At 32.6% G+C, this 19,735-nt stretch overlaps 2 protein-coding genes across 3 annotated transcripts in view; one reads left to right on the top strand and one right to left on the bottom strand.

Moving 5' to 3' along the window:
- The window catches only part of bs (serum response factor blistered), a 253,182-nt gene that overhangs the window by 68,989 nt on the left and 164,458 nt on the right, over nucleotides 1–19,735 (top strand). The window contains exon 2 of the mRNA XM_074114150.1: nucleotides 2,816–3,067. Coding sequence (XP_073970251.1) covers nucleotides 2,816–3,067 — 252 coding nt within the window. The remainder of the gene's footprint in view (nucleotides 1–2,815; nucleotides 3,068–19,735) is intronic.
- LOC141447168 (uncharacterized) overlaps nucleotides 10,759–19,735 on the bottom strand; it is a 77,184-nt gene continuing 68,207 nt past the window's right edge. Inside the window, exons 5-6 of one of the 2 annotated variants that reach the window (XM_074114455.1) lie at nucleotides 18,009–18,216; nucleotides 10,759–17,791 (exon numbers count right to left, since the gene is read on the bottom strand). The gene's annotated coding sequence lies outside the window, so the exon portion shown is untranslated. Of the gene's footprint in view, nucleotides 18,217–19,735 lie in introns of both variants that reach the window. The other variant, XM_074114453.1, reaches the window with a different exon arrangement.

Below are 19,735 nucleotides of genomic sequence, written 5' to 3'. Positions count from 1 at the left end.
TCCGCAGGACTTCAAGCGTCGTTTCGTCACTGTGGATGAAACATGGATACATCACTACACTCCTGAGACCAAAGAACAATCTAAACAATGGGTTACCAAGGGGGAATCTGCGCCAAAAAAGGCGAAGACCGTTCCTTCGGCCGGAAAGATTATGGCGAGTGTCTTTTGGGATTCGCAAGGAATAATCCTCATCGACTATCTGGAAAAGGGTAAAACTATTACAGGTGCATATTATTCATCGTTATTGGACCGTTTGAAAACCAAGCTGCAAGAAAAACGCCCACGATTGGCCCACAAAAAAGTCCTTTTCCATCACGACAACGCACCAGCTCACACCTCAGCAGTTGTGGTCGCAAAATTAATGGAAATAGGGTTCCAACTCGTTTCACATCCCCCCTATTCTCCAGACTTGGCGCCCTCGGACTACTATTTGTTCCCCAATATGAAGAAATGGCTGGCGGGAAAAAAAATTTATTCAAACGAGGAGGTGATTGCAGAAACGAATGGCTATTTTTCAGACTTGAACAAATCCTATTATTCGGAAGGGATCAACAAACTAGAGCAGCGTTGGACGAAGTGTATAATCCTAAAAGGAGACTATGTTTAAAAATAAAAAAGGTTTACCCCAAAAAATTAAGTAGTTTTTATTTTTGCACGAACTTTTCAAACGACCCTCGTATGCTCATAGGAGATGGAATGGAGATCGTTGTTTATGTATCGTTCGTGTTCGGATAAATAGTGAGCGACTATCGTTACATGTCTTCCAATCGGATCAAGAGTTTTCCTTGCAGAACGATTATTGTTGCGCTTAGAAATATTATTGTCCTGAGTGCCATTTTGCAATTGAATGCGTACAGGACGATTAAGGCGCTGCGGAAGTCGAGCGGTTATAGCCGAGGCTTGCCGAGCAAAGATAAATTGTGGTACTGGGTTCGATTCCCTGGTCTAGCCCTTATTTTAAAGGCTAATAAAAGGAATTTACTGTGAAGTACGATTGCAAGTCGTCTCCCAACCACGTCACTAAATTTGGTAATAGAAAGTTAAGCCCGCCTAAAGAAATAGGCCTTACTTTACTTTTTACTTACAGCAGATTATTGCTCGCCATTATTTTTTGTATTGATTCGAGCTTGACCTTACCGCAGCTGAGGAGAGAACAGTGGCGTTAAAAGTCCGCGTTTCTGTGAACTCTGTAAATAAGAAGAATAGTTCTAATCAAACGATTTAAAGCATATTTTAACATCGTTACAATTAAGAAATGAATTATTTCAGAGAAACTTAATTGAACAAATTTCGTCTAATACACATAGATTATAAGGCCCACTGTGTGTGTCTTGCATTAATGGAGAAATCGCAATTATTCAAAAAAGATAGTGACTGCTATAAGCGAATTTCGGAAAGGTTGTATTGAGTTTTGCCTTTCCTAGACGAGCAGTTCAGCATGTTAGGGTTCTCTTCTTGTACTATGAGGAAGCGACCATTGTCTTGAACTTAAAGCGTAAGCTCTTTCCACTCCAATATGCCTTCACTACAGTAGCAGTGCCTTGATCAAGAAAATAAATAAGAAGATTTGTATTCGAAGCAATTAGAATCTTCGATTAAACAAAGAACCTAAATTATTACAAATGAAACCTTTATATACAATGTACATTAGAATTACATGTATACACGTTATAATATGTATTATATACACATATTATGTGTAATATACGTAAAATTTATTATACGTGGGTGGTGCCGAGGGAGAGAGAGAGCATTGAAGATAAACTGCGTGTGTGCAACTATAAAGAAGCTGTCAGCGAGTTTGTTTTATGTAAATATTGAATTTTTGCAACGAACATACAGAGAACTGTTTGGGATTGCATGATGCACGCTCCTTGTTCAAGTAACCAGACATGCACAGTTATCTCCTGCTACTGATAGAAGCAACAGGATGTATGTTGGAAGTTGGCCCGTTGGCTTAATAGAGTGTTATTTTTATTTTTGATACATACATTTTTACTTACTGTTATCAAAATGGTGGGTGGAAAGGATTGCCATATTTTAGATTTTCAACTTTATGCTTTTTGAGGTCTTTTGATTGCTGTAAATTTTTACTAAATGTTTGGGACTCTGCCTGCAAGATTATATATTTACTACAGAACACAGAAACGGAATTACTTATTGCATTAGTAAAAAGCAATAACGTGTGTTAGCGAAAAAAATTCATTTTACGATAGTTCTGGAAAGAGCTTTTAAAGTGCCATTTTACTGAATTGTACGATATTACCATTCGTATGTTAAGCGTGATATACTTTGAGAATATCGGAAGATGTTTCTACAAATCGGAAGTGCCACGATTTTTCTCCTTTTTCTCGAAAAACGACTTCTTCAACGCTTTTCTTAAACTTACTGTAATCATATTGAGCTTACTTTTTCTTTTAAACATTTTTCCCGTAAAAAAAATTCGAATAAGGACTTTTCTTTGGATGGAGGGACGGCCAATGATTTGAAGAGCTATTTCGGCGTATTGTAATGCGAATTTCATCTTTGTGTGAATTAGATATTTTACTGGATGAGCCACATTACTGAATAAAATTTTGTTTTCGGCGATTTTCCGAAAATGGCTCCGATGATTTTCTTGGAACTAAGTATTCGATCCTTAGAAATCGTCTGTTCTTTTTATCTGAAACATTCTTCACCGACCTCAGCCTAATCTAAGCCGTTTTTCAGCTAACTAATTATTTAGATATGGACTAATTCATTAAATTTTGGGTGGTAAAGTGTTATATTGCAATGACAGTAATATTTACATTTGTCTTCTTTTTTTTTCTTTCAGGCGTACGAGCTATCCACGCTGACTGGTACGCAAGTGATGCTGTTGGTGGCATCAGAAACCGGACACGTTTACACGTTCGCAACACGCAAACTACAGCCAATGATAACGTCAGAGGCTGGTAAAGCGTTAATACAAACCTGTCTAAACTCACCGGACCCTTGTCCGTCTGGATCTGGCGGCGATCAGAGGATGTCGGCCACAGGTTTCGAAGAAACGGAACTATCCTACAACATCGCCGACGAGGAGCAAAAAGTAAGACAATTGGTTTACGGGGGTGGTACTGGTCTGATGCAAAGCGGCGGGGGCGGGCAGAGCGGCCACGGGGGTGGCGGAGGCGGCGGCGGTGGACACCACGTGATGGGCGGTGGTGGCCAGGGGCACCACGGCTCGTCGCCGCACCATCACCATCTCATGCTGCACCAGTCTCCGCCTCCACATCTCATACCCTGTTCCAGTCCGGCGGGCTACCAGCAGGCCTGCCCCTCACCCCTGCCCCACTATCCCCCGCACCCACACATGTCCCATTCTCATCCTCAACGTTAGCCCTTTAATCTCTATCCTAGCACCAATTTGTTTTCTCTTTCCTTTTTACTAGAATTTTCCGTTTAATTAAGCCGAATTCACTTACTTAGGTGAAGTACTAAGACTTTAAACGCACTCTTCAATAATAGTTATGATTTATTAAACAATGGGTCATAATTTTTTACCCCATAATAATGACGTAACTTCGTATTGAATGTGACGTCAGAATGGGTGCAGTTAGGTTGTATCTTTGGAGTTCTTGTTAATATAAATTAATTAAAATCCTATTTTTCAATTTTTTAATTTAAATAAATAAATTTTTCGATTTAATCAAACAGATAAAATTAAAATAAATATAATATGACAATCTAACTATATAGTGACATCATCATCTGTGTAAAGTGGCTTAAGTTCATGACTAAATCGTAAACAAGTGATAAGGGAGCACTTAACTGCAAGACCCCCAAGAACTGTTGTTTTTAAGTCTTTAAGGGACTTCTTTACTTGCCTTAAGGTTGCCTAAGGTTGTTCATGCAAAATGCAAGTTGAATAATATTACTATAGCTATACTAGGGAGAAAAATAAATGATTTTTTCTAATTTTAACAAACATTTGATTCAATAATTTGGTCATATTAGGCTTTTTTTTTCAAGTTTCGACATATTTTTTTCGAGACTTTATTAAATTTCCGCTCATTCATTAGGTCAATCTAAAAACGCAGCAATAAATTAATTCCCTAAAAATATTAAAATTATTCCGACGAAATATGCTAAGTTACCGCTCTCATTTTTATTTTATTTATTTATTTTTTCGTTAAAATCATAAATAATGGTACAATTTGTTTGAATGGCGGCATTCTTGATAGAAGTTCATTCATCTATTTATTTATTATTTTCCTGTTTACTGCAGCTTCTTCTTTATTTATAAACTTAAGTCAACTTTATATTATAAATGCGTTTGGGAACCTTTGGCCAAATTAAGAGGAGTTTCCAGTATCTTTTTGGGCTAACCTGTACTTTAATAAATGCTTTCATGAATTATAAATATAATTTTTTTTTGTAAAGAAATTTTAAATGGAATATTTTACTTCGTTCGGGTTATTTCTTTCTTTCTGGAAGCATTATCAGCTGGATCAATTCTGGAATGGAGATGTGTTCTTTTTTTTCTCTCTTTTTTTTTTAGTTTCCGCGGAAACCGTATTCCTGTACGCAGAGTCTGAGTAGATTTTTCCAAAAAAAAGGGTCCCTTTTGATGTGAAATTGCAGCTTCCGGCTTACATGTTTTGTTCTTGTTTTACTACTTTGTGGATTTATCGGTCGAGACAATCTAAAGGAACATGGCCTTAAAATCGGATAGCGTTCGCGTTTAAGCAGAATTACTTAAAATACTAGAAAGAAATCTTAAAATTAATGAAAAACTTCTAGTTTTAACAATCTGAAATGTTGTTGATCCGGTCTAAATAAAAAAATAAGGCAAAACAAACTTTGGCGAAAAATGTCTGATCTATGAATGTGCATCCATGTTTTCCTATCTAATTCCGGACTTCTATTTTTTTTTAAACCTTCATCCGTTTTTAATAATCTACAATATTGTGGCTGAAATATTTTCTTTTAATTCCGAAGAAAACGAGACTTAATCAGAAGAAACAGTTGCAAAGGATTTTCTGTAAATTGATAAATAAATTCTTGTCATTTCCTCCTATATTTTCCAAACTACCAGAAGCCAACAGACTATTGGCCGAGGCTAAACGTATCGCTGTTTATTAAATCATCTCACGATATGAATTCAATTAAAATTTGCAACATTTTATCTGAATATTAAGTTAAAAAATTAATGTATCCTAAATAGATCCAGATCTTGGGACTTCACTGATTAAGTTTATTTGGTTTTATTTAAATTAAACGGAAAATTCTGTCATTTAAATTTTCTCGAATATTTTATTTATTTTTTTAAAGGAAAAAATGATTTTAGTATTCTATTAAATGGTTCTTTTAAAAGGAGACATTGAAGTTAGTGCCTTATTGCAAATTAAGTCCAAAGTAAACCAGATAAGAATTAAAAAGAAAACCGCTTGCATCAGATTTGCATCCATTCTCATGTACTTAGTTTTTCAGAATACACTATGCACTTAGTTATAAAGTAAGGATCAGGTTCATGGGATGAATTACTTGAGGTTTTCCTCTATTTTTCGTGAAGATTTAGGCATTGAAAATTTTATTGATGTCAAAAGATAATTTCTTGTCGAAATGTAGTCACCTTAAATAAAAGATACAACGTCTGCTTTCTCCAAGCTTTAATTCTAGCAAAATGCTTTTAGATCTATACGGATTGTGTGAAGTTGAAACTATTGAACTGTTTTGAGACCAAGTAAGCTGTAAATGATCTGGGATCATTGGCGTCTAGAGCTCATTGACAGTCAACACTGTCGCAGTGAACTAAGAAATAAGAAAATACCCAAAAAATATTATTACTACTTGCAGAACCTCAGCCTAATTTTTGCTCTTGCTCCCCCTATTTCCCCAAAAGCCCTCTGCTACAAGAATATCTTCACGATAGATTTTGCTCGTTATTCTTGTGAGGAGCCTCAAACTGTTAATAAATAAATGAATATTCTTGAAATAATAATAATAATAAGGAAAGGGCAAAGCGCAGTATTTAGCGTATACTGAATTCCAACGCAGAAATCGCGGGTTCACGTCCATTTGTTGGTCCTTTCTTCTTTCTTGGAGCTCCTATCCGGTGGTGGGCAGTGTTGTCTGTAACCGAGAGTCAATTGGCTGTCAGTGCACTGAAAAAAAAGCTCCGGGCGCCAATGTCTTCAGATTGTTGACGCGCACTAAAGAACAATAATAATAATAATAATAATAATAATAATAATAATAATAATAATAAAAATAAATAAATACATCTCCGCATTTACCTAAACACTCTACTTCGCTGCGAGCCCAGACTCGACAATCTGAATTCCTCACTGTTCTGATTAGACTTCCGGCCCCAGAAAAGAGCTCCTTGCCTGAAGATTTCTTTAAAGTTTCTCCACTGATTTCTTTAAATTCAAAATCCACACAAATTTGTGTAGATTTAAATAGGTTTTTTTTCCCCCAGTTTTATTAGATTTTAAAAATCTTTTTCTGTCTAAATCTTCACAATTTAAGGTTCACCATAGTTTTTCAAAAATCAGTAATTAGACCGTCTCAGAATGTCATCAAAAAGAACTCTTTCAGAAATACCGTCCAAAAAATTCATACTCTTAAACCTTCAAATATTATTGCGTTTGAGTAGCTGAAAAGAGAGGTGACTTAGAATTGTACGAAATCAAAAAAGAAAAATTGAGAGACTTACCTTTTTTTTTAGGAGTACAAAGAATTTTTTTAATTTTTTAATTTTTCTTTGTTTTCAGTAATTTTAAGGAATGCATGCATGTTGATTGTTTTTGCCCCCTATCCTTAAGCAGGTTTTAATTAATAGATAATTAATTTGATTAGGTTACCCTGACCTAGAAATAAAGATTTAATTTTTTATTCAATTGCATTACAAAAATATTTCTCAGTGGCCCTAACTACTCTAGGAATTTTAGCATGCACATTCCAGTACTGATTTCTCTTTTTTCCCTAGAATTTTTTCCATCTCATTTATCATAACAATTATTATTTTTTATTTAGTCAAGGATTCTGAGGGATTTTTTAAAAAAATTACAATTTAATTTAATTTTTTTCCCCCCAAGTCTATAAATTAACTTATTAAAAAAACATTCCTCGCCTTTAGCGAATCCGTCTTTTTTTTATGATTAATTTGTACAGAGCTGTACAAGCTATAAGTGTAAAGAATAAACAAACTAAACTAATTTTTGTAATATATATGTTAAAACAATTGGATAAAAAAAAAGGTATATAATTATTAATTTAAATTAATTAAGGACTAATGAAGGGTATAGAGTCTATAAATAAAGCGCCTTCAAACCAAGTATTTTGTTTTGTTTGAAAAATTTACTAAATTTTTTTTTTTCAATTTATTTTGTGTTCAATATTTTGTTTTTGTTTTTGTTTTCTATCTAGAGATGAACATATATATAAATATTTATATACGTATATATATATATATAATTATTTATTTGCTAAGTATATAAATAAATTGAAAAAGATAAAGTCTATATTAGACATGGGATTGTAAATCTTTAAATTAAATATTTTTATTTATTTTTTGTTTAATTTTTGTTTTTTACTTTTATTTTGTGATCCAGGACAAAAACATTTTTTAATTTTGTATTTTGTTTAATTTGTAACTATCACAATAAAAAGATATGTATATGTATTATAGCCCTTTAAGAGTCGTAAAGTTAGGTACAAATACTATACAAAAGGGAAAGAGATTCTAGGATTTCTTAGACTTGAAAAGGTCGTAATGAGTGCAGACGATTAATTTAGGGGGAATTAAATGAATCGCAATTGATGGATGTGACCCCCATTATTTATTTTTAACTTTTATTTTATTTTTTAAAAACAAGCTTTTTTTTTTTTTTTTTTTTTTAATGTCAGTATTTTACGGTGATAGTTACAAAACAATATTTTTTTATTATTTTTGTTTTTTGTACATGATAAAATGTTATTGTAAATAGAAATTAATTGATAATAACTAATTGAAAAATCAAAAAAACTTATTTGAGAAGACTACAAGAAGACTTATATTGTCCATGACAAAAGAACAATCGAGGTAAAAATATCCAACAAGCAGCAAACTAATTCCATTGTTTTACTTTCTCTCTGTTTTTACAAAAGAATTAATAATAAAAATTATAATTTATATTTTGTTTTTATTTTTTAGTTTTTTAGTTTTTAATTTTCTTTTTTTTTTCTGGAAAATATTGTTTTAGTTTTTGTTATTACTATATATATCAATATTGTCTGGGAAAAAATATTAATAAATTCTACCCTTGATAAAATTTTAAAATATAGCAACTTTTTTTTTATTTACAAAATAAGTGCTTTTATAAATTTAAACAATTTTTAATTTTTATAACAAAAACTCGAGTTTCTCTTCCGTTTTGTGTGTACTACATTGTGGATTTGATGTGCTCATGCAGTATATTTTGCATAAAGCTTAAATTGGTGCAGTACTGTGTTCTTTGAGTTAGATAAACTCTCGAAAAGACTTATTAGAAAGAACTTGGATAAAAGCTCTATTGATTTGAGATTTTTCTTCATTGATTTTTGTTTTTTGTTATATTACAGTAGTAGTAGGAAGTGTTGTACGTTTTGAATTGCGAGTGTTGAGCGAGAAGCCGGTTGTAAGCTGCAATCTTATACCACTTGCCATCTTGAGATATAACCACAAACTGGTAAATCACACAACTTCTCATCAACTACATTTACCTCCCACTACTCTTTCTTGGAACAGCTCATTTAATTCTTTATTAATGCGGTAGGCTAAAGAAGCAATGTTAAAATAAGCATATGTATCAGGGCCGTCTTTTTGTTTTGTATTTGACCAAGCACAATTTTTATAATGTTTATTAGCTGATATAGCAGTATATTCTTTAGAATACCGTTCTAAAGATTTTAAGTCACTGTAAAGATTGATATAAATTAGCACAAAATCCAAATCGGCCAGCGTGATGGTTGGGTATGTTGAAATAAACCTAATATAATTATCACTCGCTGAAATGTCTTTCCACTCTACCGCCATTTTACTAAACTGAGCTTCTTTAAAGGTGGAACAATTTTATATAGCGCTAATACCAGTTTCAAATCTCTCTTACATATTATTCGATGAAAAGGTTTCACATTGTTATGAGACATTTAATTAATTGCATCCAAATATAAATTTCTAGAGTGTGTCTAAATAATACATGGAAAAAAATTAAAACATTTATTGAATCTTAATTCAATTAAACATTTATATTTTATTAAGACTGCAATAATAGAAGTTTGAATTGTTATGTGTCCAGTCAGAGACGATGCTAAACAAAGGAGATGGCTGGACTTAGTTTTTGAAAAGTGGCCTAGAACGTACAACTTCCTACTACTTACAGTAGGTTATAAGAACAATCAAAATTACACTGAGGTTTATCTAGGTTACAGAAAAAATAACAATATATTGTGCGATTGGCTTAGCTAACTCGTCGATAGTAGACACTTGATGTCTTTGTCTTTTAAAATTTGGTATCTGTATTCATACTATTATTGATGTTCAGATCAAAATGGGTGTATTGCTATGATCTTATAGGGGAAAACTAAGCATTTCCGGCCGATTTTTGCGCTTCCTTTCGCACTTAATCGTATGGTTGAATTGAGCATGCTGGTTTATGTAAACGCTGTCATTCTTTAGTAAAACTTCAGAAATAAATAATTGACTGTAATCGTTAGTTAAATTTGTTTATTACTAAGATAAAGGGTATATTACTTGCAGAAACAAGAATATTTACAGCTTCTGAATCTATTGCTTAATTCCTCATCTCCTAAAGTTTTGACCTTCTACAATTGAGAAATTAATGTCTTTCATTCTCCATTAAAACCAATTGTTTTAATCTGTGTCTGTTTCATCACCTTTCATGGACGGAACTTGAAACCACCTCTTTTGTTACCTTTGCTGCCTATTCAGTACACTTGGATCTTCGTCTTTATCCACAAACTTCATTTGACTATTATCGTTGCTTATTGATTTTATTAACAGTTGTTAAAGTTATTATACTTATCTTAACTCTGTGATTTTATGGAAGCAATAGTTTGATTGTTCTCTTCCAACTGCAATAAATTTTGCTAGGCCTTCCACTTATCTGGGCTTCGTGATCGTGTTTTTTAAACACTTGCTGAACGATCATGCTACAATATAAGCCTCCCCAGATTAAACTCTTTAAAAGAGGAAATGAATGGTACAGTCTAATCTCTCGTTTTACTTTGATGGTTAGCGGTTAGTGTTGCTGTTAAACTCTCGCTAGAACGAAGTAATTTCAACATTGTAATCTTTATATATTCCCAGGACGCATTCTTGGATATCACTGAAAGCAGTGTGATTGATATCCAAGAGGTCTTGGAGCTGACGGTGTCTGTTTGAGCTTATGATTGACAGAAGAAGCCGTACTGTGCTTGTGCATTTGAGGACCTCTCGTTTAGGCTGCTTGTTGAAACAAAGTTTAAAATGCTGTACTATGTCTTGCACTTGCTATATAGCAAAATTGAATGCTTACAATAGATAATGAAAGAAAGAGCTGGGACTAATGCAGTGGGCCCAATTCATTGCTTGTGCCAGAACAAATACGCATTAAATGTAGCCAGTTGCAGGATGCAGGCCCAGGATATGCTTTCCTAGCCAATCCCTCTTTCTTGCACATTTCTTACAGTAAGAACTTCAATTAGAGTTATCAGCTTTTGCTAGAAATATAAGCTGAAAGTTTTCTAAGGAAATAAATTAAATAAAAGTAGAAATTTTGACTAAACTTTGCGTTTATTTACAATAATAATACAAAAGATCACAAAACGTTTTCAAGTAGATTTGTACATTGTTTAATATTTTTTTACTAGAATAAGTAATAAATTAACAAATCTTTATATTTACACATATTTCAAAATACGCGAGGTTTTTGTCCCATTTTGTGTTGTCACTTCGTGAAGTGATTCCAAGTCTTTTTAAGCCTTTGAAATTCTAAATTAAACAGTTCTTTTACGAACAATTTTTTAAAAGAAGAAGAAATTGTTAGTTAAAGGGAAGTGAATAAAGTGATAGCCATTCATTTTATAATATTGGACAAATCTTCCAAATCGTCTTCAAATTTTTAAATATTTACGTTCTAATTAAAAATACAAAAAAAGAAAAAAAAAAAATGAAATCGATTCCAATTTAGGTAGTGAATTCTTTTATTTTGATCCGTTATTTTTCCCTACTAACTGAGCCGATTAGGAATTGCAATTAGGCCTCTCGAACAAATTAGATTAAACTTTAATGACTTGAATTACTTTTTAGCGTGTTCACAATGAGAATATTTCAAATATTTCAAAGTTTTTTCATTGAAGAGTGATTGGCTAAACGTTTCCTTGACAAAATCACTTGATCTTTTTATTGAAATCGGAGTATTGATTATAACAGTCCAAGGGGACCTTGCTTCTAAGATGTACCAGAATTGTGATCACTTGGTATGCAATTAGCAGTTGATTCTCTTGGTGAAATCGATCCTAAACTGTTTACAATCAGCGTAAATTTTTAAAAACTTAATTCTGAAAATTGAGCGTAAATGTGTGTGTGTGTGTGAAACAGAGAGAAAGAGAGAGAGAGTGAGTGAGATGAATATCCACACTTTTTCTCTCTCCACAGTTTCAAAATTCTAATTCACGAATTTTACTCAAACTATGAATCAACTCTAAAAGTTAGTTGTTTTCCAAATTATGTAGGCCCACTATGAGGAGGTATTTATAAAAGCTTGCCTTGTTTTGTTGTCCATTGTTAGGCAACGCTTGTCGTAGTTCTAGGCGAGAAGTACGCTCTTTTTTTGCTGGCTAGGAGTCTTGGCTCCTGATTGGAGCAATTACTTCAGCTGATTCACTGGTACACAAATCACTGTGAGGAAATGATTGAATTCATATTTCTATTGTTTTCTTTAAAAAAAAAGAAAAAAAAGAAAAGCAATTCTATCACAAATGAAATATTGAAGTGTTACAGCCATTAGACTCCTACTGCATTAATAATAATTAAATGATTTATTACGCTTGCAGTATAAAATTGGTGGATTATGTGAAAATTAAGGACACGTATTTTAACTTTCTCTTACCGTAATTTACATGATAAAATTTTTGTTAAAAATATTTTGAGCGATTAAGTCGCTAATCACGTAATCTGCAAAGTGGCCCTTTCGGACAATCGAATTACCTTCAAATTTATTATTTTAGTTACGTATTTACTCATTATCAAACAATTACTTATGTACCACTTCCAAGAGAAAGAATTACTCATCACTTCTCCAGGCATTTCCCTAAGTAGTCTGGGAAAACGTTACAATAAATAGGTATAGGATATGTGCAAAGAGCGTACGAACTTTAAAGTAAATCAATGGATATCGTTGATTTTTTCATGCTGCATTGTATCCCTGACCGGTTTCGGACTTACCTCCATTATCAGAGGTGTAATAATCAGCTTAGTGTACAGAATTTTACTTCATATTATGTTACCGGCTGGTACTGCAGTTGCTAACTGACCAATATTTACTAAATTTGCTCTGTAAGCAAGTGTAATATGAGACGGAAACGTGATTGAAGTCAAATTCTTTACACCTAACTGATCTTACTTCGAAATATGAATGATCCCTAGGCAGGGGTACAATAAACATGTGAGCTATGGCGGATAAAATCAGCCATATTATCCAGCTCTGCGGACCTAAACACATTTTCAAAAATAGATAGTTTTTTTTTTAGAGTAAAATACTGAAAAATCGATACAGTGAAGTAAAATGACGTTTCTAGATAGATGCATTTTTTTTTATTTCATTCTAAAAGCTTACCACTAGCGCCCACGGTGGTTCAGACTCGAAATGCCAAATTATACGAAATGCTTTCAATTTTGTAAAAACCCCATTTTCGGGCAAATGAATATCTCGAAACTGATATCTCCGTAGAAAAATCAAATCGAAAATCTGCACGATATTTCCGCTTCGGAGGAGTTTTAGAATGTACAAATTAGGTTTGTTCCTGCGATTGATAATAATCTGGATAATTTTGTATTGTATATATTTACCCCTGGTTATTGTTGATAAATAACTTGAATAGAAAAAGGAGGTTGAAAGTAGTAATTTATTGATAAATAGACTAAAAAGCCAATTAACTTTTTCTTTTTTACTAAAATGAAAAGAAGAAACAAAATCGGCCAATGACAGTAGCTGTATTTAAATTGCCACGGATTTTAGCAAGTCCATATATGGCACAGACAGAGAATAATAGTGCTGAACTTGCACATTGTATGAGTCACTCAATCGGAGAAGTGATTTTGGGACCAACTTAGTCCCTCCCCAGTGTTCGGCTCGAAATAGTGGGTGGGACCAGAGAGGCGTCACATTCCGTTTCTCTAATCACAAATAATTACTAAAAAAAAAATGATAAAAGTCTTGTAATTTCGCACCAGCTCCGGGACCTATTGTAATAATTACAGTTTTATATAATACCCCCTCATTAATTTACAATAAAAACGGTATCATAATCCTTAGGATATTAATTATAGCGTGGGTTTTATGTAGTCTCCTTTTTTTTAAAAAATATCTCAAGGGGTGCGGCAAGTTTTCTGATGCATCCCGCGGTTTGTAACTTCTTAGAAGTCAGTTTCAAGATGTAGATTTAGAGTGGTACTTTTCAAAAGTGATAGGCCTATAAAGTAAACAGTATCGGCATTATCTTTCCAATCTGATTGGCTCTGTGGATCCTGCTGAAATCCGAGAGCACCAGGTGCGTCAATTTTTTGATACATTGTTTGTAATCAAACTGTTTTATTGTTTGTAGTTTGTCTACTAGAAAAGTAAGTGACGATAATCGCGTATTCATCATGTCCATTTGTTTTTCTGTATTGTTACTTCAAAGCAGCGAACAAGGAAAATTTTAATGGTCTAGCTTCTGTGACGTTAGTATTTGAAAATGAATTTTTTTTTGTCAGAGGCGCCTCTCAAACTTCTCTTTCTAGAGTAATGTTCACGGGGCCTTCATTCTAATCCGCAGCCATTTCGCCTGATAACATAGAGGCGTGGTATTTACTTTGATCAGCGAGAAACTGCGATGGTCTTGTATACAATATCGCATAATGATCCCTATATAACTCTGCCTTTCTTGCACTGAAACTGAAACTGATCTTAATGGTAAGGATATCTTCGGAACGGAGTGATTGACCCTGGAACATTTGGCACCCCTTGAGCTAATGCCAACACCGAGAGCTTCCTCCCTACATAGGCCAAAACTAAGTAGGGCATCCTTAGAGTAGACACCCAGTTCAGAACACTAGTCTTTATAATCTCTTGTGACTAATCTTGGTGCTTTTTCGGTGCGGAGGATTAAATGAGTGGATGCAATTCCTTTTATTTTTGTGAAGAAAATAGCATTTCTAGAACTGCGAATTTCCTTAGGTTTTCCACGATGTCCTCAGAAACCTTCTTCCTCTGATTTCTTCAAATTTGCTATCTTACCCACTCGTTAAGCAGGTTGTAACTTTTTTATAAAACTTTTTTTTAAATTTTTTGGCATTGTTACGTATACCAGGTTGGTAGTGCAATAACATAAGTAACACTGGCAGCACTGAATAAGCCCATTTAAAGCACACATGAAGAAAACTTTTAAGTTATACTAAACATTGTATTAAACGAAATTCTGTAATGAGTAGAGCCATACCAGAAGAACATTTATAATTTATCTTCTGATGTGGGCATTATTAAGAGTTTGTGGCACGCGAAACAGCTAACCTGTTCCTGTCTAGATGTATTTTGGAACGGTACTCTCTCTCTGCGGATGCTGTCCACCAAGGTTTTTTGGTTTTGTCTTTAGTAGTGTGTAAGAATCTCTTCTTAGTGTGTGTGCCCGCATCTTTTTATTTCCCTCTCCAACCATTCTATCTTCAATTCTTTCTTTTTTATACCAAACTTGTTTATACTAATTGATTGGTTCTGGCGGAGTGAAGATAGTAGCCAGACATGCGACCTATTCTTCTACTTCTTCTTCTTCTTCTACTTCTTCACCACCATTTCTCTCTTTCAGATCTTTTCTTTCAACATGAATACACTTTAAGATACATTCCACGCCTTTCATTAGTCTTTCACTATTTATTTTAGTTTTTATTTTATTTTTTAACAGTTCTCTGGAGTATTCTGTCTTTCTATCTTTAACACTTTTACCACCGGTGCTATTATTTATATTGCAATGTTTATGTTTTATTCTTTGATTCTCTTTTTCTCATTCTCATTATATTAATTTCTCTCTTCAGATAAGGAACGATTATTACAGTACAGTAATACCAACTTTCCGTATTCACTTTTCATTCAAACTTAATATTTTGATTTGGCGTCAACAGTTGGCTGGACTGTAACTTAGCGATCAAAATTTCCCACCGGAAATGCCACTTTTTTGAATGAATTTTTCACTATTTTTAATTTTTTTTTTTTTTCTTTCTTTTCTTTAACTGAGCCCACACTCCTAAAGTGACTACAACTTAATATTGGCAATGTTTAAGCAGAAAACATTCAGTTTGAAGGGCACTTTTGGTGGAGGGAATTGGGTTGGTTATCCTGTAAAGTACCACTTTTCATCGCTAACTTCCTGTCAGTTACCCAAGAATGTATACATAGCATACGAAATGCAAAAATTGGAATTTCCGATGATTTTTTGTTGTTGTTTTGAGCTTGAGCTTTTACATACACTCAATACATACACTCAATACATAGACTCAATACATACACTCAATACATAGACTCAATCACCATTTTCAAAAACCTTTTTCACAAATTGAGGAGATCTGAAAGTTAATATTTCCGTTAAAAAAAAACTCGAAATTGATCATTTTTCATTATTGCAATCATATTTATTCCAAGTTGAAACAGCCATATTGTTTATTTAGATCACTTTTCCCCCTTTTTTTAATTTTAATGGTTCAACTCTTTAAAACGCTTTTTTAAAATCATTAAATGGCTTAGCGCATTAAATTAAAATGTACGAACATATTTTTGACGTTTAGATTACAAGAAAAATAAAATAAGTAAGTTATTACTTTAAAAAAAAAAATCCTATATGTTTTATGAATAATAAATATTTTTGAATTATTCAATAACAGAAAACATGAAGTTAAAAAAAGAAAAATAGAAACGTACTCTAAATATCAAGATAAGATAAATATATTGAGAACGCCTACATTTTTTTTGAACATTAATATTTCACTTTTATTTATTTCTCGGTGGAAAAAATAAATTTTCATGTTTTATGTGTGCACAACGAGTTGGTGATTATTGAATAACATGATTATTCCTACGATAATTACCAGTTTTTTAAAAACTGTTTAAGTAAAACATCAGTTAATAAAGTAGTTATTTCTAAAAAAAATATTGCACAAAAGTTTAGAATATTTAGTTTAAATAGTTTTCTACTCAATTTAAGAAAACAAAAAAAACAAAAACTAGAAAGAATTATACATACACATGGGGGCGGATCTCAAGGTCTTGCACAAGTTTCGACTCGACCCACCTGTATTTTAGTCTGCCTACGCCATTTACCTATATCGCCTTATACGTACTTCTAAGTCATCTAGCTTAAAAGTATCACTACTTCGTAGGTTCGTTGTACTATCTTGGCAACTTCTCTTCTGTGTTCCTCTTCTTTTAACTTCTTTATTTCCTTCTACCTTTACAAACTTGCCATTTTTGGTATTCTATTCTAAAAATAACCATTATTATAAGAAAGAAGTCATTTATATTTTTACTTTCCTTGACTGTACTAAGTAACCAGGAAATATTACGATTGTTTCAAATCCTCTATACGAGTGATTAACGGAAATAACCACTTTTGAGATCTATCTTAGTTTAAACAAATTCTTGATTGTTGGTCTATATCAGGGGTGGGCAATCTTTTTCTGTAAAGGGCCACTTAGGGGTATTGGTATATTACCGAGGGCCGCAGCATATATATATTTCTTTTTACATTTATTTCGGGTTCTTATTTATTAATTGTTTTTATCTATTATTAATTTAATTAGTTAATTATTATTCATTTTAATTAATACAGATTATTAATTAAAATGAAATTTATTAACAAATCAACAAAAAAACGGCATTAATTACTTCTATGAAATTGCTTCATATCTTCCTTCATCATTTTTTCTATTAAAAGCCAGACGAAATAAAAATAATGCGATTGCATTCACATTCATATATCCCCATAAAATAAATAACTAGAGAAGAAGGGAAAAATCCGCAGCTTCGACGACGACAACACGCTTTGTGTCGTTGTAAAAATGGCGTACTAAAAGTCGAGTGATCATACAAAGAAAGAGCGCGGATTACTAATATAAGATTTGAACGCTGAGACAATAACTGTACTAGCGAAAATTACCAAACTTTATTAACATCAAATTCGAAATATTTTATGATTTAGATTTTTATTATTAGCCGTTTTGTGGCGCGGGCCGCAGGAAAATGTTAAAAGGGCCGCAAGTGGCCCGCGGGCCGCACGTTGGCCACCCCTGGTATATATGGTTGTTTCTGTTTGTTAAGTGTGTAACTCAAGAAAATGCTCAAATTTTAAATGTTTGAGTTTAGCTTTGCGATCCTATCGAGTTTTAAACAATTTTTTATTTTTATTACCTAATTAGGCCAAAAATAAAAACTGATAAAATTTTTGCTTCTATTTATGCTCACCAGTTAATTTAGTCGAGGTTCCTGTAAATAAACTATTTACAAACTTAAGGCTACCCCAATGACTTTCTTGTAATTATGTCTATTACGTCTAGGATATCCTGTAAATATTAAAATTTCCTAATTATTCGCTACGAGAATTTAGTTACTATACTAATTATTACTACAAAAAGTACAATACAATGAACAATTTAAACTATCTGCCTTACAAAATTTGGCTATTAAACCTTATTAAAGTATAAATTTAAAATAATTAACAAATACAAAAATTTTTAATTAGGCAATTATACAACTTTTTAATTAAACTTATAAGATTACCTAACTGAATAATTCTCTCCGATCATTATAGTTCACATAACTTGACAGTTTTATTACATCTTAATCTTAAATTATTAAATGACTTTTCATGCTTTTAATAATTTTTAAGCTATTAATTATCAATTTATTATTAATTTTGTGGTTCTATTAATTGTTATATTTCATCTTCTTCGCTCATCTTCTTTTTTGTTTCATTCTTCTCTTTCGACTGGAAAAAAATGTAAAATTTGAATTAATAGAATTATTTATTTTTTAAATTATTTAATTAATAGTTAAGATTCTTATAAAAGAAAGTATTAGGAGTTTTTCATGGATATTTTTCCCAAGGGAAATTGAGTTTTAATTAGACTGGGATCCCTCCATATCTTTTAAAATTTAAGTGATGTGAGTTAGTTCGTGTGTGAGATGTCTAAAAAAGAGAAAATAATGGCAGAAAACTCGAAACTTTTGTTTTTTTAACCATTATTTTTCGCCTTTGGTTCGAACGTACGGCCTAAAATCAATCAGGTTTTCCATGATGAACTCTAACGTGAAACTCGTAATATAAAAATATTTAATTGTAACTTGAAAGAATAGATAGATATTTGAGTTTTTATCACTTAAGTGAAAGTTTACATGATTTTTTTAAAGTTTTGATGTTTCACAAGAAATTTTTGTTTAAAGTTCTCTTAGTCCAAAAAAAGTGTGAGTAGAACATCTCAAAAACTACATTGCTGAAATAAATGATGCTTTTGTTCCTAATGTTTCGGCCAAATCCATCGACTAAGAAGTGCAACTTTCCTGAAATACAGTTTTTCCTTTCTTCACAATTTTCTCAAAAATAACTATAAGATTTTTCTTTAATTTTCCCACCAAATTTTCCCACTTAAATGACTATCCTATGTGAATCACATTCTCTGGAACTGGATAGTACTGTACGTACTCTTCTAAAGAATGATGCAACTGTTTTTACGGAGCAAAATTATGGAGCGATAAAAACATAGTTAAAATTTCCAAAAATGAAAAAAATAAGCTAATTAGAAGTCCGAATTTTCTTAGGTGTTAGAAATTTTCTCTAAAGTCATACTTATTTCCATTAAACGTAAATTCTATTTTCTTACAACTGAGATCATTGGCGTCCGGAGCTCGAGAGCTGTAAGAAGCTCCTAGGGAGAGAAACTCGTAAGGCAGCTGGATTCAAACCCGGGAACTTCGGGTGGGAGCATCCAGTATGCTAATCACTTCCTTCTAAATTCCTTAAAACTTTTAATTGAAACATTTTCCCCCAAAAAAGTGGTTTAGGCTTTGGCAGAATGAAAGCACGAGATTGAAAATCTGATTATTTTGAGCGTTAAGCTGTAGAGGTTATGATGACTTCTTTGGCGCAGCCACAACAATCCTCTTTGTCTTGCAAAGAATCTATCTACAGCCCGTCTCTCTGTCGGATTTTTTAATTCAAATTTTACGTTCATAGGAAATTTGTCATTAAATTTTTTAATGATTAGAATTAGAGAAATTGCTTTAGAAAGATTCAGACCTTCGTGTTGTTAAATTTACAACTTGTCTAATAGATAAGGAGCAAACAAATTGCGCGTTGAAGGTTTTTTTCTCCATTAGAATAAAAATCATTTTAAACACTACACTTCTTTCCAGCTCAGTTTTAAAGTCTTAAAACACAGCTTGTTGCAAAAAGCACAAGTGATTGCGGTTTGATAAAGTCAGTTCTTTTGATGATTCCGTCGGAATTT

This window comes from Rhodnius prolixus, unplaced genomic scaffold (genome assembly GCF_049639745.1).
Source record: "Rhodnius prolixus isolate KJV_2025 unplaced genomic scaffold, Rpr scaffold_1, whole genome shotgun sequence".
Taxonomy (NCBI): Eukaryota; Metazoa; Arthropoda; class Insecta; order Hemiptera; family Reduviidae; genus Rhodnius; species Rhodnius prolixus.
The sequence above is the reverse complement of the archived record's forward strand: the minus strand, read 5'-3'. Positions and strand labels throughout refer to the sequence as shown.